The sequence below is a fragment of the Jaminaea rosea genome (genome assembly GCF_003144245.1).
Source record: "Jaminaea rosea strain MCA 5214 unplaced genomic scaffold BDZ90scaffold_20, whole genome shotgun sequence".
Lineage (NCBI taxonomy): Eukaryota > Fungi > Basidiomycota > Exobasidiomycetes > Microstromatales > Jaminaea > Jaminaea rosea.
The window spans coordinates 1-20,776 of record NW_020289994.1 but is presented as its reverse complement, the minus strand read 5'-3'; the positions used below and the strand labels follow the sequence as shown (position 1 = coordinate 20,776).

The 20,776-nt window shown below is 59.9% G+C and overlaps 7 protein-coding genes across 7 annotated transcripts; 4 read left to right on the top strand and 3 right to left on the bottom strand.

The window, feature by feature from the left end:
* Nucleotides 1-41: 41 nt before the first annotated feature.
* BDZ90DRAFT_122125 (hypothetical protein) lies at nt 42-6,808 on the bottom strand. Its single transcript, XM_025503297.1, has 5 exons — nt 3,078-6,808; nt 2,658-2,984; nt 2,156-2,572; nt 1,488-2,077; nt 42-1,405 (listed from the first exon to the last, which is right to left on the bottom strand). Exons 1-5 carry the CDS (start codon nt 6,714-6,716, stop codon nt 268-270), a joined length of 6,111 nt encoding a protein of 2,036 aa, XP_025358975.1. The 5' UTR covers nt 6,717-6,808; the 3' UTR covers nt 42-267.
* Nucleotides 6,809-8,036: 1,228 nt separating this feature from the next.
* BDZ90DRAFT_228842 (UAA-domain-containing protein) lies at nt 8,037-12,097 on the top strand (the record flags this gene model as incomplete). The annotated part of the gene is made up of 2 exons (XM_025504843.1): nt 8,037-10,453; nt 10,849-12,097. The coding sequence occupies 2 exons, from the start codon at nt 8,037-8,039 to the stop codon at nt 12,095-12,097; spliced, it is 3,666 nt and encodes a 1,221-aa protein (XP_025358974.1).
* A 134-nt stretch (nt 12,098-12,231) lies between these two features.
* On the bottom strand, nt 12,232-13,337 carry BDZ90DRAFT_263213 (Diaminopimelate epimerase-like protein; the record flags this gene model as incomplete). Its single annotated transcript, XM_025508585.1, has 2 exons — nt 12,232-13,219; nt 13,303-13,337. The coding sequence occupies 2 exons, from the start codon at nt 13,335-13,337 to the stop codon at nt 12,232-12,234; spliced, it is 1,023 nt and encodes a 340-aa protein (XP_025358973.1).
* Nucleotides 13,338-13,581: 244 nt separating this feature from the next.
* On the top strand, nt 13,582-15,428 carry BDZ90DRAFT_234932 (Clavaminate synthase-like protein). Its single transcript, XM_025507199.1, has 4 exons — nt 13,582-13,808; nt 13,894-14,664; nt 14,738-14,777; nt 14,864-15,428. Exons 1-4 carry the CDS (start codon nt 13,677-13,679, stop codon nt 15,304-15,306), a joined length of 1,386 nt encoding a protein of 461 aa, XP_025358972.1. The 5' UTR covers nt 13,582-13,676; the 3' UTR covers nt 15,307-15,428.
* A 508-nt stretch (nt 15,429-15,936) lies between these two features.
* Nucleotides 15,937-18,040, top strand: BDZ90DRAFT_234930 (putative cell division control protein CDC3). The gene is made up of 5 exons (XM_025507198.1): nt 15,937-16,217; nt 16,311-16,439; nt 16,563-16,644; nt 16,717-17,181; nt 17,262-18,040. Exons 1-5 carry the CDS (start codon nt 16,079-16,081, stop codon nt 17,707-17,709), a joined length of 1,263 nt encoding a protein of 420 aa, XP_025358971.1. The 5' UTR covers nt 15,937-16,078; the 3' UTR covers nt 17,710-18,040.
* Nucleotides 17,960-18,906, bottom strand: BDZ90DRAFT_121897 (hypothetical protein). The gene has a single exon (XM_025503296.1). The coding sequence runs from the start codon at nt 18,774-18,776 to the stop codon at nt 18,300-18,302; it is 477 nt and encodes a 158-aa protein (XP_025358970.1). The 5' UTR covers nt 18,777-18,906; the 3' UTR covers nt 17,960-18,299.
* A 765-nt stretch (nt 18,907-19,671) lies between these two features.
* BDZ90DRAFT_121884 (hypothetical protein) lies at nt 19,672-20,776 on the top strand (the record flags this gene model as incomplete). Its single annotated transcript, XM_025503295.1, has 1 exon — nt 19,672-20,776. A coding segment is annotated over exon 1 (862 nt), but the record flags the coding sequence as incomplete, so codon positions are not given.

Sequence of the window (20,776 nt, the reverse complement as noted above, 5' to 3'; positions counted from 1 at the left end):
CGCGATTGCGGCAAGAAAGGAACGTGCTGATTCGAAAGAAGCAAAGGGAGAATCGAGACTATCTGTGTGTGTGTGTGCGTGCGTGCGTGAGGCTATGTGATGTGACCGTGGAGTGTCGTAGAGTCATGTTGTTATGTGCGTGTGCGCGTGCTTTGATACAAGGCTGAGTAGGCATTTACGTGCTCGGGGGAGGGAGAATGGAGGAGCATTTCGAATCGATCTATGGAAACGTATCGGTAGTGTCCATCGTCTTGCGCGACGCCGCCGCTACTCGCCCTTGAGCACGGCATCAATAAGTCGATCAAGCGTGGCCTTCTTACTCTTGAGGTCCGCATTGACAAAGCAATCCTCGACAGCCGTGCGCACCTGCCGCTTAGTGACGTGGTACAGGTCCGCCTGCGCGCCAAGGAAGGTGATGATGGCGGTTCGCAGCTCCTCTTCAGACGGGTTGGGCTCCTCGTTACGGCCAAGGGCGGCGCTGCCACCAGCGGCGGCGGAGGGGGAGGCGGGGTTGCTGGGCGCAAAGGGGTTGGCCATCATGCCGCCCGCGGGCATCATAGGCGAGGCGCCGAACAGCATCATGGAGGAGCGATTGTCCATACCCATGCCTGGGGTGCCCATCGAAGGCAAAGAGGGGAAGCCGCCGTACATGGACATTGTGGTTGGGTGAGGCGTTCCCATTGGCATCGAGGTAGAGGAGTAGGAGGGCATGCCCCACATGGACCCGGTGGAGAAGGATGGGGTCATCATCGCGTTGGCGTTGGGATTGTGCTGCAGCGCGTTGCCGCTCAGCATCGACATCGAAGGTGCACGGGGCATGCCGCCACCGCCGCCGCCGCTGTTGTTGCCAGGATTGAACATCGTCGACGCAGCGCGCGAGCCTGGACGAGAGGGGCTGCCTCCGCCGCCTTGGCCGGCGAAACCGTAAGAGCTGGCGCGAGAATGGGCGGGCGAGCCATTGCGGCCCAGGACGTTGGTCGTCTGGAAGTAGTCGTACGTAGAGGCATTGTCTCCGCCCACGGCCGAGCCAGCGTAGGAGGGCACCTTGTACATGCTGGGCGGGTGGCTTGGCCCTCCGCCGAAGGGCGAGTCAAAGCCACCACCGAGCGGACCACCCACACCTGGCGCGCCGGAGTAAACGCTCATCCCATCACCTTCGCCACGAACGGTCCCGCCATGCTCCCACACATCGCGCTGGTACTCGCTGAACCGTACGAGCGGGATCATCGAGTCGTCGTACGGCTCGTCGTCGGTGCCAGCGATAATCTTCTTGTTGCCCTTTTCGCCGACGACGACGCGCGTGTTGCCCCAGGAGAAGTCGTCCATATGCCAGAAGGAGTAGACCGGGAGGAAAAAGGAGTAGATTGGGTAGGCGAGGATGTAGATGATGAGCCAACCAATGTACCTGGGCGTGGGTCGGACGCGAAGAATTGAAGGTCAGCAAGAGTCGCGTGTTGATCTCTCGCGCCTCGCACCACGCTACTCACTGCCACTGTCGCTTGACGAGGAAGATGATGGCCTGCAACCCGTACACGGCCGCGATGAGGATGATCGAGATGAGGGGGAACTGGCCCTGCCCCGTCGCCACGGTGACGATGAGGTAGATCAAGTACACGACCGTCGCAGGTAGGATGATCGTCCCCAGCAAATCGACAAAGACGACGAAGCGCATGGAGAAGAGGCAGAAGCCGCACAGCTCAGGCATGAGGACCAGCTCTGCCAAGTTGTGCACCGTACTGTTGATCCACCTCCTCCTCTGACTCAGCAGCACCCCAAACTGATCAGGCGCAGCCGTGTGCGCTTTCGCGTCTGGGGTGAATTTGGTACGGAATGCTGGGAAATGCTTGAGGATCAAGGTGGTGAGGTAACGGTCTTCACCGAGCTGGAGGAGATTCTTCTTGTGCAGCGTGTCGACGCGGTTCTCCGAGTAGTCGTCGATGATGCGGTTCGAGATGAAGAGGGGGCGACCCTTGTCCGCGCTGCGGATGCGGTACATGGAGAAACAGCCGGGGAGACAGGTGACGGACCCGAAGAGGGATTCGAAGGCTTTGGCGAGGTGGTGCGAGATGTAGTATTCCTGGCGAGCGTGGGGGAAGAAGATAGTTCAGCGCTAGCTCTTGCTGCTCGTCGTCGTTGGTGGGGGGCGAGCACTCACGTAGACTTGGATCATCGTCCACCAAGAACCCTCTTCGTTGTCAAGCGTTGTCTCACCGCACAAGGCAATGATCCTAGAGTCGTCCGCCGCCACCGCCACAAGTCGATTGAGACCATCCGGCTCGACGGACGTATCAGCGTCGACCATGAGCACGAATTCGTAGAAGGCCGGGTCGATGCCAATGACGTTCTTCATCTGGTGGTAGATCTCCAGCTCCATCGGGTACATGGGACTGTCGAAGTGGACTCGGTTGAGGTAGCGCATGAGGAGGATCTGCGTGTCTCGCTTTCCCCTGTTGCCCGGCTTGGTGCGCTCAGAGGGACGACCGCACTTGACTACGACGACGTAGGGGACGACGTGGCCCTCGAACTCGTACAGGCCCGAGTAGACTTTGGCGTAGTTGAGCTGCTTGGAGCCCTGCGCGGCGAGAGGGCGGAAGGGGAGATGGGTCAGTCAGTTGAGCGAGAAGATGGCCACGCCTCTCTGTGTCGCGCGTACGTACCTCCGCTATACTCTTGAACATCAGCGGCTCCGGATCGACCTTCGGATCAACTCCGAGGATATCCAAGACAATCCTCGGCGTAGGCGTCTCGTTCCCGCTCCCCACGATCATCCCGTCACAAGTAATGAAGAGCAGCTTACGCTTATCGTCGTACTTCTGGCCCGCAATAGAGTCGATCGTCTTGCGAAGCTCGTCCTCGCCCTCGGTGTAGCAGGGCACTTGGCAGATGACGAACTTGTCCTGCTGCTCCGGGTTGCGCTTGGAGGTGAGCTGGAGGGCGGCGATGAACTTTGCGAGGATGGTGGCTACGATGAGGCACGAGAAGGACTGCGCGGGCGCGCACGTGTGCGGAGAGATCGGAGAGAGCGAAGGTCAGTCGAAGAAGCTCGTGCTACTGATTCTCACGTGCTCGCGACTCACCAGCAGCAGGTAGTTCTGCACCTGACACTTCGCCGTGTCCCTGAAATCCGTCTTGCCCGCATAGAAGACATTGTCCAGACAATTCTGATTAGCGGCCTTAGCTGTCGCGCTGAGCGAATTCATGGCCTTGTGATAATCGTTGGTGATGTCCGTCCCTGGCTGACTCTTGAAAAGATCCGTGATACTAGAGTCGAGGAAAGCGACTGCCTGCCCCCCACTCGAGTCTTGCGTGGACGTCGAAACCGTATTCAGGTAGTTGGTGAGATCGTACACCTTCTCATCCACTATAGCCCAGGTGCGCCAGCTCGAGTCGTTGGAGACCTGCTTCTTCGAGTAGACGTAGTCCCCCTTGTAGTATCCCTTCATCTTGGGCAGGAAGCGCTGCGTGTACCACCGGTTGTTGGCCAGCTTCGAGGACTGGTCCGCCTGCTGTGACCCGCTGGTGTGCACGGCCTGCGTGATGGTGGCCGTGAGGTTCGAGTTGAGCGTGAGCGTGAAGCTCTCGTCGGTCACGAGCGTCGGGCAGCCGAGGGTGAGGGGCACAGGGAAGTAGGGCGTGAGGTCCTGCCCCGCCAGCTGGAGCATCGTCGTCTGATCCACCTGCAGATTGGAGATATCGCTGTGCTGGCTCTTGTAGAACTTGGTCAGATCGTACACTTTCCCCGCCACGGCCACGTAGTAATCGTCCTCGCCCGCGTGCGTGCTGAGCTGCTGGGCATTCCAAGCCTTGTTCTGGTTGGGGCAGAGGATGCGTCCAAAGGCGAGGATGTAGAAGAGGACGAGGGCGCAGCTGAGGAAGATGAGGGCGCAGATGGTCACTTTTTCGCGCCAAGCCATCTGCACGTCCGGGCGCTTCATGCCGCCGCAGGAGGAGAGGAGAGACGAGGGGATCCACCACGTGAAGAGCCAGACGAAGCGAACCCACCAGCGACGGATCGCGCTCGTTTCTACTTCTTCGACGGCGTCGATGCCGCGCGGGAGGGAGGCCTTCTCTGCTAGGACTGGGTCGATGTCCCCGTAAGCGCGAGCTGCGTTGGCATTGTTGTGCTTCTCCCACTCGTTCCACCCTGCGCCGGCTCCAACTCCAGCTCCAGCTCCGGCCAGCATCCCGCCCGCGTCGTTGAAGATGCTCGACTTGTCCGCGCCGGGGGTATTGAACGGATTGGTGACATCCGACGGCCTAGGGCGTAGGAGCAGATCATCTTCGCTCGAAGCGCCCCCGGCGAGTGCTCCGTGCCCGCCCATGGGAGAAAGCAGGCTCGCCATACTCTGATCGCGGCCCAGCGGCGGAGGTGAAAGCGCGTCGAGCGACATCGAGGCGGCAGACTGAGCTGCAAGGTCCTCCCCTCCCTCTGTAGAGCGCAGTCGATCCTCCATCCTCCTCCACACGCCATACGCAAGCCAGACCTTCCCCTGCCCAAACGCAAAGTCCGCTCCCTCCCGCCAAGCGTTTGCAATCACAAACGCCTGCGCCTTCTCTCTTGGTGCTGAGGCTCCAGCAGCCGCGGAGGGCCCGGCGATCCACTCGTTGTAGCGCTGGCAGAATTCGTCGTAGGGAACGGAGCGCACCCATTGCTCCTGGGCTCGGGCGCGCGCGATGAGTGCGGGGAGACGTAGAGACTCGACTTGCGCGGTGACGGAGCGTGTGTCGAAGGAACCGGGCTGGGAGATGTCGTTTGGACGGATGCAGAACATGCGCCACTGCTGCGTGTGTCCCACCACGCCCAGGATGCTGCTGAGCGTCGCATTCATCTGTCGCGTTACGCCGTAGTGTTTCGATGGGTCGAGAAGGGGCTGCTCAGAGCCCGCGGGGACGCGGAGAGGGCGTGCCGAAACTTGTGCGTTGACTATCGTGTTGGGGTCGTGTGGGTGAGACTCAGTTGCCAGGCTGGGTCCGGCGAAGAGGCGCGCCACGAAGGAGGTGTGTGAGCGACGCAGGAGCTGGACGAAGGCCGAGTCGAGTACATCCATGTCCTGGGCAAGGAAGGAGGAGAGGCTGTACGTAGTGGGAGCAGGGGAGTTGTAGTGCTTGACCCCAAACGAGTGGGGCGAGGTGCCCTTGACGTAGGCGGCGTAGGGGGCAAAGGAGTCAAACTCGCGCTGTGTAGCATTCTCATCTTCCTCCCTTGCCTCGCCCGATCGCACGGCTTGGCCTAGCTTGGAGAGAGAGCCCAGCAGGCCCGCTGGCTTGCGGTCCGTCGCTTGCGTGCCTACGACGCTGCCGCGGAGGAGCTCGACGCAGGCTGTGGTGTTGTCCTCTTGCTGCTCCACGATGAGATCCTCGGGCATCTCGACGCCGTCGGCGACCATTTCATTTTGCTGCGCCACATGGGCGCGTTGGACCCAGTTGAGCAGGCACTCGTTGGCCACATTGATGCTGAAGTCGCTGAAGGTGGCCGTCTGCCCCTGCTGCTGCTGGAAGCCGGGCATATCTAGCAGAGCGATGCGCTGTGGCGCTTCAGCGGGCGAGGCAGGGCTGAATCGATGATTGGCCGTCTCGACGACAAATGCGAAGAGGATGGCGTACAAGTCCCTCACCAAGCCGTCCCTCTGCTTCTGTGCCGCCTCCCTCGTGAGTACTTGACTGACGAGCTCCTTGCGCACCCATCTCGAGCGATTCGTGAGGGTTGCGCCCAGCTCGTGCGCCTCTACACCCAAAAGCGAGGCTACATCGTCTAGCATCTCGTGATTGGCCACCTCGCACCCTTCCTCCCCAGAGCGGTCAGTGAAGTCGATATTGCCCAGCAGGAGGACGGCGGACAGTAGGGTGAAGATGGCGTGGACGTGTTTTCCCTTGAATCCCAGTGTCTTCATCGCATCTCTCAACGCCTCAAAAGCAATACGATCGTCGCTGACCTCCCCACCCGCTGGGAGACGATAGCAGCCCGAGGAGGAAAGGAGGGCGTATTCGGTCACATCTTGCAGCTTGAAGTCCTCCCTCTCCTGCTGTGTGGCACCAGCGAGCAATTGATAGAAGACGTGGAACGACCTCTCCTCCCTCGCGATAGGCTGGACCAGCCGCGCCTTTTCCAAACCATACGTCAGAGCGGTCGCCCCCGCCAATCTCCCTTGATGGGTGAAGTGCAGCTCCAGATAGCGGTGGAATCGGCTGGCATTACTGTTTTGCCTCGTCTTTGCACAGCCGAACGAGGTGAGGAGAATGTCGAATGCTTTGAGCTGTTGTGCTTGCTTGAGCTCTTGACGGGAGTGCGACGATGCGAGGCGCAAGAGCTCTTCAGTGACGAGTTTGGAGGCGAAGGACTTGCCTGCATCGCTGGAACCGAGGGAGAGGATGGACTGCGGCTCTCCTGTGCGCCGCATCATGTGGTAGGCACGACAGGCCAGCTCGTAGGGGTGAGGGGGTAGAACCTCTTCAGGAGAGGGCTGGCGCTCCTTCTCCCAGGTCGCTCCGCCATAGGTGCGCGCCTGGTAGTCTTGGGCACTCGCATCGTTGAGGTTTGCGAGGGGGCGAAGTGGATTGACGACGACGAGGGTGGAGGAGGAGAGGCGAGTGTAGGGCTGGTCGGAGCGAAGACGCTGTTGGAGGGTTTGGACGATTGAGGCCGCCGTGGGGTGGGAAGAGGTCGATGTGCTGCTGGCCAGATGGGCCAGGTCGTGCTGCGATGCGTCGGAAGACATGGTGATGAGGCGTGGCGTGGAAGAGCGTGCTTATCGTCGCTATATGCAAGGAAAGGGGAGGCGCCTCAAGATGGCTGCCTCAAGACACTAGGCCCAGGTGGCGGCAGCGTCGGCGGCCTTGTGATGCTGGGCTGGTAGCGTATCGAAGAGGAAGACGGGCGGGAGTAAAGGGAGAGAAGGGAAGAATGCTGATGGAAGTGAGGAAGAGTAAAGATGTCAAGACACTACTGCTCCTTGCCCTCGTTGCTACACCCTCCTTTTGGAAATGGAAATGCTGGCCGAGCGCTCACCTCATTTCACCTCCTTGCTTTGCTGCTCCTCCCTCCCTCGTCCCTCGTCCCTGGCCTCGCCTCGCCTGCTCTTCCTTCTCGAGTCGAGTCGAGTCGAGACGCGGGAGTGCGAGCGAGTGAGGGTTCGTGTCAATTCAAAGTCAGACGCCAGACTGGCCGCCGCCCCGCTCGAAACCAACACACAGCCGCGCCTGCCTGGCCTGTGTGCCTGCCTGCCTGTCCGCCGTTGAGCGCCGGGGTCGCGGCAACGAGCGAGGAAAGGGTCATTCAGCTTTCGCTTTCGACTTCGACTTCGACTTGAAAGAGAGGGGGCTCGAGCGCTATGTATGAATGGGACCACGATGAGGCCTCGATGCATGGTTCAGAGATACGAGCGGGGTGAGCTCGAGATGAAAAGACGCTCTGCATGTGTGTCGCTCGGTCTGGAAAGTTGTTGTCGCCGCTCGTCGAGTGAGCGGGCGGGTCGAAGCTTCGTCATCAATTCAGGGTGCAATCACGACGACGACGACAGGGCGGAGGTTCAAGTGATGCAACCAGATGGCTGGCTGCGCCCACGGACACGGGCAGGCTGGGCGTCACTCCACCCACGGCCCAGCTCATCACTCATGGCACGATCGTCGAGGGCAACGTCTTTGCCCCGCGTCTGCCTTGATCATCAAATCCTACTGTGCAATTTCATCCCATCCTCTCATCCTTCCCCCGTGCGTGCTTCTCGAACAAATGGGCGTGGCCCCCGCAAATTGGCCTCCTGACCCAGAGTGAAGTGGGCGGCAGCAGCTAGGGTGGATAACCGAGAAATGCGGGTAAAGGCCCTCTTTTTGCCTCTTTGCCTAGTCCTCGCCCTCGCCGTGGTTCCTTCCGTACATTGGCTCATTGCTAGCCGTCCCTACCGCCGGGCCGTCGTTCATGCCGCCGCCGAGAACTCGAGGCTACTCAGCATCAGCATCAGCATCAGATTCGAGCACTCAGACTTGACTCTGCACCATCCCATCCTGGTCCACTTAAGCATCTATCCGCACCAGCCGCCGCGATGCTCCCCCTGCTAGCTACCCTGCTGCAGCTGCTCCTACTCCTGCTCCTCTGCTCTACCCCATCAATCCACGCATCCCCCTTGACCCATCCATCACGCGGCCCACGCATCGCAGGCCCCGATGCAGAGCAACGCTGCCTCTCCCTCTCGCGCACCTTCAACACCAGCTCGATCCACTACACGCTCAATAACACTTTCACCCAATACTACCCCACAGGGTCCAACCCCTCACTCGAGCTCCTCGCCCAATCCTTACCACCTGGGGTCCTCCCATCCTCACCAAGCCTAAAGGCTCTCCTCGAAGGCGTCGGACCGGACTTTGACCTCTCTCTCGACGACTATGGCAAGAACACGGGGCCAGAAGCAAAGAATGGGCCGCTGGGAGGTCTGCCAGCCTTCTGCCGTTTCGGAGCGTACATCAAGACGAGTAACCTCACGCAGGTCTTCGCCGAGGTGTGGATGCCGCTGGCCGCGAATGGGAGTATAGATTTGGCAGCTGTTAATGCTACCGACTATCCGACGAGTAATACGCCGATCGAGTTGGATGAGAAGGGGGGATTCATCAAGGGACCGCCCTACCTGGTCAACAATGGATCGGCAGCGCCTCCAAGCTCGAGCGCTCCTCCAACCAATGCAAGCCCCAGCGCAGGTGCCCCCGCCTCCTCATCGGCACCGCCAGCAGATGCAGCGTCATCCCCCTCTTCCTCGCCACCTCTCACTCCACGCTCCTCCTCCCATCCGACCCACCTCACGGGCACCCAACTCCTCGGCTCAGGCGACGGGTGGAACGGCCGTCTCCTCTACATCGGCAACGGCGGGCTACGTGGCGCGGTCCCCTTTACGGACCTGAAAGCCAACATGGCTCGCTATCGATTCGCGGTGGTAGGCTCGAACACGGGGCACTGGAGCACCACGGGCGGGGCCACCTGGATCAACGGCACGCAGATCAATGAGACGCTCTTGGATTGGGGGAAACGGAGCACGCATGTTTCACGCCAGCTAGGCGAAGAAGTCATAGCCGCCTTCTACGGCGCTGAGCCGCGACGCGCCTACTACACGGGCTGCTCCAATGGAGGAAAGCCCGGCCTCGCCTCAGCCATGTATTACCCCAAGGACTTTGATGGGATCTTGGCGGGGGCGCCGGGGATCAACTTCAATCGTATGAACGTTGGGCAGATACACACGCAAAAGGTGCACCGCATCGCCTCGGTCGGGCAGGAGGCTTGGTTCAGCCAGGTGGTCCTTCAGGGCCCCGTGCACCAGACTATACTGGATCAATGCGACCACCTAGACGGGGTCGTCGATGGCGTCATCTCTGCGCCCAAGAGATGCAAGCCGGACTTCAGGGCTGCACTACTCTGTGGCCGTGCCGGCGCCAAGTATGGGGCAAGCAACGAGACGTGCCTCACAGAGGCGCAAATCATCAACCTCGAGGAGCTCTATCGTCCCACGATCCTCAACGGGACATTCATCTACCCGCCCTTCGCGTACGGTGCAGAGGGGCAAGCTTCGACCCTCAAGGGCACGCAGGCCAAGGCTGGCAATTTCTTCTCACTAGCCGTACGACGTCAGCCTGACCTCTCGGCAGAGGCGACGGGCAATTTTTCCTATTGGGACTCTATCACTGCGCAAGACGTGGAGGAGGGGGATAGAGAGGGGCAGAACTGGGTGAGCTACAAGACGGACCTTAGCGAGGCGTTCAGTGCAGGGAGCAAGATAATGGTCTACCACGGCCTGGCGGATGCCTTTACCATTTCTCCCTACTCGACCGAGAACTACATCAAGGCCGTGGCGGCCAACAGTAAGACTCGTGGGCCCCTCGATGAGCACATGCGTTTCTATCCGGTGCCGGGGATGCACCACTGTCGTGACGGGCCGGGGGCGTGGCATTTTGGTGGTCCGACGCAAAATGATGCGGGGAACCGACCTTACCTCTTCAGGACGGATTATGATATGTTGTTGAGCCTGGTAGCGTGGGTGGAACGCGGGCACAAGGAGGAATATCAGGTGGGAGCCGCGTACGGGATGAGGGAGAAGGTGATTCCTGAGGAGCCTGCGGAGGGAGCAAGCGCGGGTGGGGGGAGCTCGGCTGAGAAGAGGAAGAGGAGCAGCGCTGATGAGGTGATCGAGTGGATGGGCGAGCAGGAACGCGACGCCACGGGTGGCTTGCCGCTGGACGCACTCGCTCCTCCCCTCACCAACAGCACCTCCTCCCCCTCTCCCAACAACAGCTCCGTTCCCGCCGCGCCTGCCCCGCCTCCGCAGCCAAAAGAGCCCCTCCTCCCGACCGTCTACTCGAGCTACCATTACGGGTTGCGTTTCACGCGCAAGCTCTGCCCTTGGCCCAAGGAGGCGAAGTACGTGGGGAAGAAGGGAGAGGAGGGTGCGATGGGTGAGGACGCTTACAAGTGGTTTGAGTGTGTGTGATGAAGCGGGACGGACACTTCGCATCGCATCGCATCGCGTCGCATTGATGCAGCGCTTGGTGGCGGGACGATTCTTACTTTCCTTTTGTTGATGATCCATTTACTATATCCATGAGAGAATCTAGTTCAATTTTGCAAGTCCAAGGATGCTTGCTGTCTTGCTTTCAAAGCACGTTACGAGGTCGTGCAAGGCGCAGTTCCACGTAGCCCGCGCTCGGCCACGTGGAAGGGGGCGAGCGAGAGAGAGAACAACACTCCGAACTCGGACTGGCGTTGCGTTGCGTTGCGTTGCGTCGAGTGGCTGCAGCCCTGCTTCTACTCCTTCCTTCCCTCCCGCCCGCATCCACACACGCAATGCTACTCCCCCTCCTCATTTGCGTGCTCAGCATTTACGCATTTTTCCTCCTCTGGGCCCTCCTCCAAGAGCGACTCACGACAACCCCTTACGTGACGCACGCACACGATGGCATTGCCTTGATCCCTGGTGAGGTGGGGACCACCACCGAGTACTTTTCTAGTCCCTTGTTACTCCAGTGGGGTCAAGCGGTCGCGAGTACGGGAGTGGCGACAGCTTATCTGCTGGCTGTCGGGCGCAGAAATAGGGGAAAAGGAGGGGGAGAGACGATTTGGGAGAGGCTGGGGTTGGCAGCTCTTTTGCCCTCGGGAGCTCAGAGGATTGAGAAGCAGGTGACACCACCTCAGCCAAAGGCCAATGGACATGTCGTCGCCTCCTCATCATCACAGGCGCGCATATCCCCACTCCTCACCCGATATCTCCTCATCTCCTTCCTCCAATCCACCTCCTCTCAGCTGGGCCTCCATTCCCTCTCACACGGCATCTCCTACCCTACCCTCACACTCGCCAAATCATGCAAACTGGTACCCGTCCTCCTAATGAACCTTCTCCTGTATCGTCGCCACTTCCCACGATACAAGTACCTCGTAGTCGGAATGGTCACCGCGGGTATCTCGGCATTCATGCTTGGAGGGCAGGCCAAGAAGAGTAGTAGCAACAAAGGAGGAGCAGCGGGGGACAGTCTCATTGGGGTCGCCCTCCTAGTGCTCAATCTCGTCCTAGACGGGGCCACCAACTCGACGCAGGACGAGGTGTTCCACCGATGGACCGTCAGCGGGCCGCAGATGATGCTGGTCATGAATACCCTCTCCTCCCTGCTCCTTGGGGCTAGCCTCGTCTTGCCCCTGCCGGCAATCCTGGGCGGCACACACGATAGCAGCGCGAGTGGCACCGTCTCCGGCTCGGAACTAAACGCCGCTCTCTCCTTCATCTCGCGTCACCCCTCGGTCCTCCGGGACATCTTGTCCTACGCAATGGCCGGAGCTCTGGGACAGGTGGCCATCTTCGAGACCTTGCAGCGTTTTGGCAGCTTGACGCTTGTGAGCATAACGGTTACGCGCAAGTTGTTCACCATGCTGTTGAGCTTGATCGTGTACTCCCATCGATTGACGGCGATGCAGTGGGGCGGGGTGGGGGTGGTCTTTGTTGGGTTGGGAGTGGAGGCGAGAGAGAAGAGGAGGGAAGCGGGTAAGAAGCGGGGTAAGCAGAGCATGGGATTGGATGGGGATGCGGGGGCAAATGGTGGGGTAAAGACGACAGAGAAGAAGAAGGTGACATAGGTGCGCCTATGTGGTCCTGCTTCAAGAACAATACGCCATAGAATAGAGACTACCTCCCCTCCCACCGCGAGACTACCTCTCCTCCCACCGCGAGACTACCTCCCCTCCCACCCCACAGCGTCGTTCGCCCCACATCAGATATTCACCTCCCCCTCAATAACAACACCCGCCTCCCCCCCAACCCAAATCGTCTCCTCCCCTCCCTCCCCCCGCTCAGCCTCAACATAAACCCTGCCGCGTCTCCCCACCATCCTCCCCTGTGACGCCACGTACTTCTTCGGCGCCAGTCCACCCTCGATCAACCATCGTGCGATCCCGGCATTCAAAGAGCCCGTTACGGGGTCCTCATCCACCAGTTCGTCATGAAATGCTCGCACCTCAAAGTGGGCCGGGTCTAGCCCCATATCCTCTACATCTGCTTCCTCCTCTCCCACCTCGTCGGAGGGGAGCAATCCCGCCTCTCGGAGCAGCGGCATCCCGGCCTTGTACGGTCCGACCAGCCCCACATTGTAAGGAGCTTTATGGCTGAATTTGGCCTCAAGAACAGCTTGAGCCGACTTGAGCAACAGGGTGCACCACCCTGGCCCGTTGTCCGTCCATTGCGCCTTCAGCACATCCTCCCTCCTCACGCCCAGCGCGGCACAGATCGCCTCCACGTCCCCCTGCTCGGCGGGGCCAAACTTGATGAACCCGGGAGCAGCCAGGGACAGGCGACCTGCGGGGTCTTGTTGGCCTTGTTTGCCCTCGATGCGGATCTTCACCAGACCAATGTTGCACTCCTGCGTTATGACTCTTTGATCCCCCGAGGCAAGCTTGATGTCCTTTTCCTCGCGCGCCTTCTTCGCCTTGGCCTGGGCGTATAGCCAGCTCCTGGCACTGCAGAGTGTCGGGTGCCCGGCAAAGGGCAATTCTCGCTTCGTCGTGTGGATGTGAACTTTGTAGTCTGCGAGGGATGAGTCGGTAGGTGGGAGGAGGAAAGTGGTTTCCGAAAGGTTCGTCCAGGCTGAGAAGAGCTGGCGTTGCGTGGGGGAGAGGGGTTGTTGATGCGGAGACGAGAGGACTACGGCGCATGGGTTGCCTAGTAGGGGGTGCGAGCGGGGTGAGAAGGCTTCTGCTTGGATGCTGGTGGGAGGCGGGAGGGGAGGTGAGACAGGTGAGTCCTGGGATGGAAGCGGGGCTGCGCCACGTCGGGTACGTGTACATACAACGGGCGGGCCTTGGAAGTGGTTGGGTCTGTCATGCTTGCTCGCTGATGGAGGTGACTTGTCGCACTGTGTGGTAGCAGGCAAAGGAAGAGAAGGGGAGGCGCGGGATTTACGTCGACGAATGAGAAGAAGTTAAATGACTCGGCGGGATGGAGGTTTCCGCCCGCCGGCCGGCACGACGCCGGTCTTTGGCTTGTGCGAGAGACCCTTGGGACTGGCCGACTTTTCCCTCCGACGCAGACGAGAAAGCAGCGCTCGAGCCACCCGCATTTCCCTTCCCTTCTTTCTTTTCGCCCTCTCCGCCCGTGACCTCGAGGCTCGGGGGCCCCTCTGTCTCCCAGCTGTAGGCCTCTTTGCAGGTGAAGAAGAGAACAATGGAATTCGATGGCGAGAAAAGTGGAAAGGGCACAGGAATGGTACAAGGCGCGGCGCAAAGAGGAGAAGGAGGAGAGAGGCCCTGGAAGGTGGACCGGCTCAGCGTGGTCCCTTCCTACGTCGACTTCCTGGTGCGTGACTGGCCCAAAGTCCTGGCGAGGGCTCGTGGATTACTGATCTGATACTTCATACCGCTCGCTTGCTTGGCTCAAACAGCATAAGTACCTCATCACCAATCGTCCATGCATCCTCCCGCGCGCTCTGATCGAGGACTGGCCGGCCTGGAAGGAGTGGAGATGCGGGACGACGTCCTGCGCCTCCTCCTCCTCTACCTCTTCTAACAAAGACGTTGCCAAGGAGGATGCGGATGCGAATATGGATCTGCGTCTTCATCGCTCCTTCCTCCTCCTCGCCTCGCGGTACGGAGAGCACGTAGTGCCTGTTGTGGTCCGCAGAGGAGAGGAGGAGGAGGAAAGGAGAGAGATGAAGCTCAAAGACGCGGTAGAGGAGATGCGGTGCGCGCGAGCGAGAGGGAGGAGCGTAGCCAAGGGTGCTGAGGGTGGGAGCGAGGAGACGTTGATCTACATTAAAGACTGGCATCTCGTCCGCCTCTCACGCCTAGCAGGGCAGGAGGCGCCCTATGTCACTCCGGACCTCTTCAGAGATGACTGGATGAACAACGACTCGCCCTTAACACCAAATCCAGACGTGACTGCCTCTTCGTCCTCTACGCTGCCCGACGATTTCCGCTTCTGCTACGCAGGCCTGTCGGGCACCTTCACGCCCCTCCATCGGGACGTGTATACCAGCTATTCCTGGAGCACCAACATCGTCGGGCGTAAGCGCTGGACCCTCTACTCGCCCCAGCTGGCCCCGCTGCTACGGAGGGCGGATGGGAGAGGTGCACCGCTGAGCGAGGGGGAGAGGCTGGAATTAGAAGAGAGGAAGAGCGGGTGTAGGGGAGAGAGGGTAGAGGTAGTGCAGGAGGTGAGTGTGCGATCGTGGACTGAGACGCTGGGATGGAGCTGACAGCTTTTCCCCGTATCGCGCGATGACACAGGAAGGCGAAACAATCTTCGTCCCCTCGAATTGTTATCATGGTGCGGCACGACGTGGCATGGCGTGGCGTGGCGTGGCTTGACCTGACCTGACCATCTCCATCCTCTCCCCTCTCCTCCACTGGCAGAAGTCTTCAATCTGTCCGACTGCATCTCTCTCAACCACAATTGGTGCAACAGCGTCAACCTCCCGCGCATGTACGACGCGATGAAGGAGGAGATGGGGGAGGTGCGGTACGCCTTGAGGGACGTGGAGGAGATGTTGCGCACAGCAGGCCAAGGGGAGCGGGGATCGCCATGGCAAGTGGAGTTCTGGGGCCTCGTCGCAGAGGTATCCCGCGCAGACGCTGGATGGGACTGGGCGCAATTCTGGGGGATGGTACGCGACTGGACTGACAGACCCGGATGTGAGGCGGAACTGCAGCCTGATTGGGGATCGTTCGTCCAGCTGCGACTGCGGGCTATGTGTGAGGATTTCAAGAGGCAGGAAGAGTGGTTGTGGCTGGAGGAGGGCGTGAGGGGATGCGTGGCAGAGGTGGAGAGGCGATGTACGGAGGGTGATGAGGAGTAATTGAATGTAGATATGCAGAGCCACAAGAGCGAAGAAGGCAGGCAGGTAAGGGTGCAGAGCCAATGTGACGAAGAAGCATCTTTGCCGCTCAACATCCGTCGTCAGGACCTCGAGCACATTTGTATTGCACGGCCGTGGTAATGAGCTCGCCCGCCCTCTCTGTCCGCCTTCTTCCTCTTCCTTGCCGCCCCGCTCTGCTTGCTTGCTTGGTTGGTCGGGCGTCGCAGCTCAGCGTCGTCGTGGACGGGGCGGGGCGGGGCGGAGGGCGAGGCGAGGCGGCGCCAGCGAAGTCAGTCCAGAGTCGGCGTCACCTCTCTCGCTCGCTGCGAGCGGAGCCACAGGGCCAGAGCAGAGCAGCAGCAGCATCAATGAGGCCAAAGTGCCAAAGTGCTCTTTGAGCGGGGCGGAGCCAAGTCGTCGACGAAGCACGGCCGGGCGAGCGAGTGAGTGGCTCCAACTCGAGAGTGGTGTGGACTCGGGACAAGAGCGACGACAGAGCGACAGACAGGATCGTCGTTCCAATCGTTCGTTGCTACCAATCACCACGCCGCCAGCAAGCTACTCAGCGACTTGCCTCTTCCAGCCAATTAGCTAGCTAGATAGTTACGGCACTTCCCTATCGCATCACCACCACCACCACCACCCTCATTTCCCCCCTCGTCGTCGCGCCTTTGCTACTCCCTCGTGCTAGCTCAGCATCAGCCTCCCCCTCTGGAACCAACACCTTCCTTCGACTCCGCTCCCCTCTCCTCCGTGCGACACAACACACACCATGTCCCTCGCCGCTAACGGATCAGCGCCTGCCGGCCGAAAGCAGCAGATGCGCGGCTTTGTCGGGTTCGCCAACCTGCCCAACCAATGGCATCGTCGCTCTGTTCGCAAGGGGTTCAACTTTACGGCCATGGTTGTTGGTGAGTCGCAAGACCGAGGGCAAGATGCGAGCCACGAGCCACGAGATGCGAGTGGATAGAGCTGACCTGTACTCCATCGCGATGCAATCTCAGGCGAAAGCGGTCTAGGCAAATCGACGCTGGTCAACACCCTCTTCAACCACAAGCTCTATCCCAAGAAGGAGGTGCCTGCACCGCACATGGAGCGACCCAAGACGGTCGCTATCGAGAGCATCAGTGCTGGTGAGCAGGCGCAGCGTGGCGTGGCGTGGTGCGGCGTGGCGTGGCGTGGTGCGACGTGGCGTAGCATATATGAGCTCTCGCATGGCTGACTATATGCTCGTGGTTGCGCACACCCACGCACAGACATCGAGGAGAACGGCGTCCGTCTCAAGCTGACCGTAGTCGACACTCCTGGATTTGCCGACTTTGTCAACAACGATGAGAGGTGAGTGCGCCGTGTGCTTGATCCACTCACCCATCCACCCACTCACGCCCTCCCCCTCACACGCACGCCCAGCTGGAAGCCCATCGTAGACAACATCGAGTCGCGCTTCGACGCCTACCTCGAGCAGGAGAACCGAGTCAACCGCGCAAAGCTCACCGACAACCGGGTCCACGCCTGCCTCTACTTCATCCAGCCCAGCGGACACGCACTTCGCCCCATCGACATCGAGTTCATGCGCCGTCTCCACCAGAAGGTCAACCTCATCCCCGTCATTGCAAAGTCGGACACGATGACCGATGAGGAGATCCACCTCTTCAAGCAACGCATCCTGGCCGACATTGCACACCACAACATCCAGATCTTCTACGCACCCAGCTACGACGTAGAAGACGACGAGACCTTGGCCGAGAACGAGGAGATAGTACGCAAGATCCCCTTTGCCGTCGTAGGCTCAGACCAGCAGGTTGACACCATTGATGGGCGTCGCGTGAGGGGGCGTGCCTACCCATGGGGCGTCATCGAGGTGGACAATGAAGAGTGCGTACGGCGCGCCAAAGACCCCGCTATCAGAAGTGGTAGGCTGACATTCCTCCCGTCCATCCCTGTCCCGCCCTCAGGCACTGCGACTTTGTCAAGCTGCGTCAGATGCTCATCCGCTCCCACATGGAGGAGCTCAAAGAGCACACGCACAACGTCCTCTACGAGAAGTATCGTTCCGAGAAGCTCGTAGCAATGGGTGTCACGCAGGACCACTCCGTCTTCAAGGAGGTAAATCCCGCAGCCAAGATGGCAGAGGAGCGTGCGCTGCACGACGCAAAGTTGGCAAAGATGGAGAACGAGATGAAGTTGGTCTTCCAACAAAAGGTGGCAGAGAAGGAGGCGAAGCTGAAGCAGTCTGAGGAGGAGTTGTATGCTAGGCATAGGGAGATGAGGGAAGCTTTGGATAAGCAGAGGTTGGAGCTCGAGGATAAGAAGAGGAGGTTGGAGAGTGGTAGGCCACTCACACCCGAGAAGGGAGGGTATGCGCAGGGAAGTAAGAAGAAGGGATTCAGCTTGAGGAACTAGCCGCGCCGCCTAGACGGTCGAGCTGCTGCGTAGCCGGCGCGTTGAGGGGAGAGCAGGGCAAAGCGGCCGACAACCCTTCCTTTCGGCACCATCACCGCCACCGCTACCGCCATCCCCAAACGCAGAGACTCCTCTCTCGAACCGCATTGCAAAGGACAAGACACAGATGCAGATGTAGACGCGTGGGCAAGCGCGCGCCGATACCGCTACCGCCTCCCTGCTACCTTGATTCCTCCTCTCCCTCCTCTCTTTAGTCATCTCCTCTCGTCTCCTCTCCTTTACATCTCTCCACTTCCTTTCTCTTCGCCCCGCCATCTTCCCTTTCCTGCCCTGGCCTTTTCCTTTTGATTCCAACTTTTGATCTCTTCTTTCGACCTTATCACCACCATCACCTTTCTTTTGTCTCGCCTGTCGCGAATCGAAAATAACCAATAGTTTTCACCTTGAGGGGAGGGAACCCAGCGTGGTCAGGGAACATCGACGGCGGTGGCGCTAGGTTGGTGATCATGACAGGGAGAGCGAGGTCCAGGTGGGTACGAGGCTGGGTGTTGCTCACGACGACGACGACGACGACGACGACGACGCTGCGCTCAGGTCAGCGGGATCACGATCTGGACCTCATCATCGAGCGAGAAGCAGAATCTCTCTACCCACCGGGCCGAGTTCGGCATTGCAAGCCCGGTCGCCATGCCCCGCACTGTTCCCCCTGGCCTTACTCGCGCCTCGAATCTCGTACCTGAGCACGACGTCGGTCGGACGGCACTCTGGCGCATGCGCCGACGCCCTGCGACCTGCGACCCGCAATCTCGTTCCTGAACTCGTGGCTCCGCACTTGCAATTGCTTTGCTGATTGGACACGGGCATCGCCGCCGCCTACAGCGAGGGCGGAGCGGGGAGGAGAAGATTGGAACCTTCTCCTCATCAAATACGGCTGATTGGTACAAGCGCGGCGGAGCGAGATTGTGCAAGGTGCGAGTGGTCTTGGCGCGTGAGAGGTTGGAGGTACGAAACAGCGCTTCGACGACGTGCGATGCATCCATCCATCCCATCCATCCATCCCATCGCATCAATCTATTCTTCTTTCACACCACAAACATCAACCTCACGAGCCAGCAAAACCCAGCCGCCAAGCCAGTCACCGAGCAAGTGAGGGGGCCAGCGAGCAGCAGGTGAGGGAAACCGACAAAGCGCTACGGTGCGTACAGCGAGGCGAGGAGGGGCCTGTAGTAGCGTGGTAGAAGAAGAGGAGGAAGGACAGTAGCAGAGCAAGGTGAGAGCCTCGAGAGCGTAGCAGAGATCTCTATCTTGCTCTAGCTCGACCTTCAGCTCACATTCTCCCGCTCGCCCTTACGACTGCGCAGCACCCGCACACGTACTCGAGGAGACTGTGCACAGACGCACGACCTGGCCACGCAAAGACCTGAAAGAAGCCTCTGCAAGCACCAAGCGAGACACTTTCGCACTCGAAGCATGGAGACCAGACCAGTTCCCTCTCACTGTTACGGCTCATGACCAAGTGGAGGACTGGTCAATTGTAGTGTGGAGCACGTCAATTCGAAGTGATACATCAAAAGGAGGAAGCTGAAGGAGACACAGACTCGAGCTCAAGAGACCAGAGAGGGGCCAAGGAGGGGTCTGAGCGCAAGCTGGTTTCTCCGAGCCAAAGCACAACATCATCAAGATCATGCAGCGCCCACTTAAGCCCACACACGGCGTAGCGTCACTCACTAGACGGGCGACCGGCCACTCGCAGTCATGCAGACCTTGTCCACGTCCTCATCAAAAGATAGAGTCTAAACGGATTGACCAGGACGAACGGAGGAGCAGTCCGTAGCCGAGCCTCGACTCCACGTCTTAAGGCAGGATCAAATGCAGCAAATGCACAAACGCGCAGCTCAGGTGAGCGTAGCCGGTGCGAACCTGCATTCGACGGGCTCCTACCAGCAAGGCGCGGTGCAGGAGCGTTACCACTTCATTCTCACGTCGACGCCAGAAGACTGTCATGTGAAGCACGTCGATTCAAAGTGATGGATCAAAAGGAGGAAGCTGAAGGAGATACATACTCGAGCTCAAGAGACCAGATAGGGGCAGAGAAGGGGTCTGAGCGCAGGCTAGTCTAGCCGAACCAAAGCTCAACACAACGAGAACCTCTCGCTGCCGCACACCTCGCAATGGCTGCAGCTCCTGTTTCACCGCCTCACGGGCATGGCGCTCTACCGCCTCCGCGAAGGCAACTTCACGTACGAGCACATGATCCGTATGATTGTCGCCATCGACGAGCATATGGGTTGTGCGATCCTCAACACCATCTCGCGTGGAGGTTACCCGGGCGTGTACGAGCTGAGGGGGGCGCGATACGGCAAGCGACGCCATGAACGGCTCAACGGGGTGGTGCCGGCAGCAATCCAATTTATCGACCTCATCAACGACAAGGACATTCGTGATGACGTTGAGGTGGAGGACATTGGTCGAAGGGCCGGCAAGTCGAAGGCGGTGACGAGGGCGGCCGTCGAGCGCATCAATTGGGTCACCCCGACCTCCTCGCTTGCTTCTGGCCCTTGCACGGCCGTCGACAACATCACGACGAGCAAGTGGGGCTTGGTGCAGGCTCTTGCGCGAGAGGAGTTGGAGCGACAGCGCGAGGCCGGCGCAGCAAACGTGGCAATCCTCGACGTGGAGCAGCCGACCACTCAATCCTCCTTCTTCCGTGGCACCGACCACGTTCACCTCAGCCAGCCTCGCGCGGAAGACGAGACTTTCGACATCGCCCCTGCCGGACGGATCTCCATCTACTCGCGCGAGACTCAGATGGTTGGTGTGCCGGAGGACGCCGATCAGAGGGCAGCCAAATTCTCGTATGAGGAGCGGCTGGAAGCCTGGGAGAGGATGGGGGCGGCGGGAGTGACAGGATGGCCGTGTAAGGTCAGGAAGGACACCATCATCGTGGAATTCTTTGGCCGCAAACGCCGCCTAGAGCAAGACTGCTTTGGAGACCGCACGGCGCTCGAGGACGGAACCAAGGCAGTCCTCAAGCTCGTGCCGATTGCTCGAGATGGTTCTGCTTGCG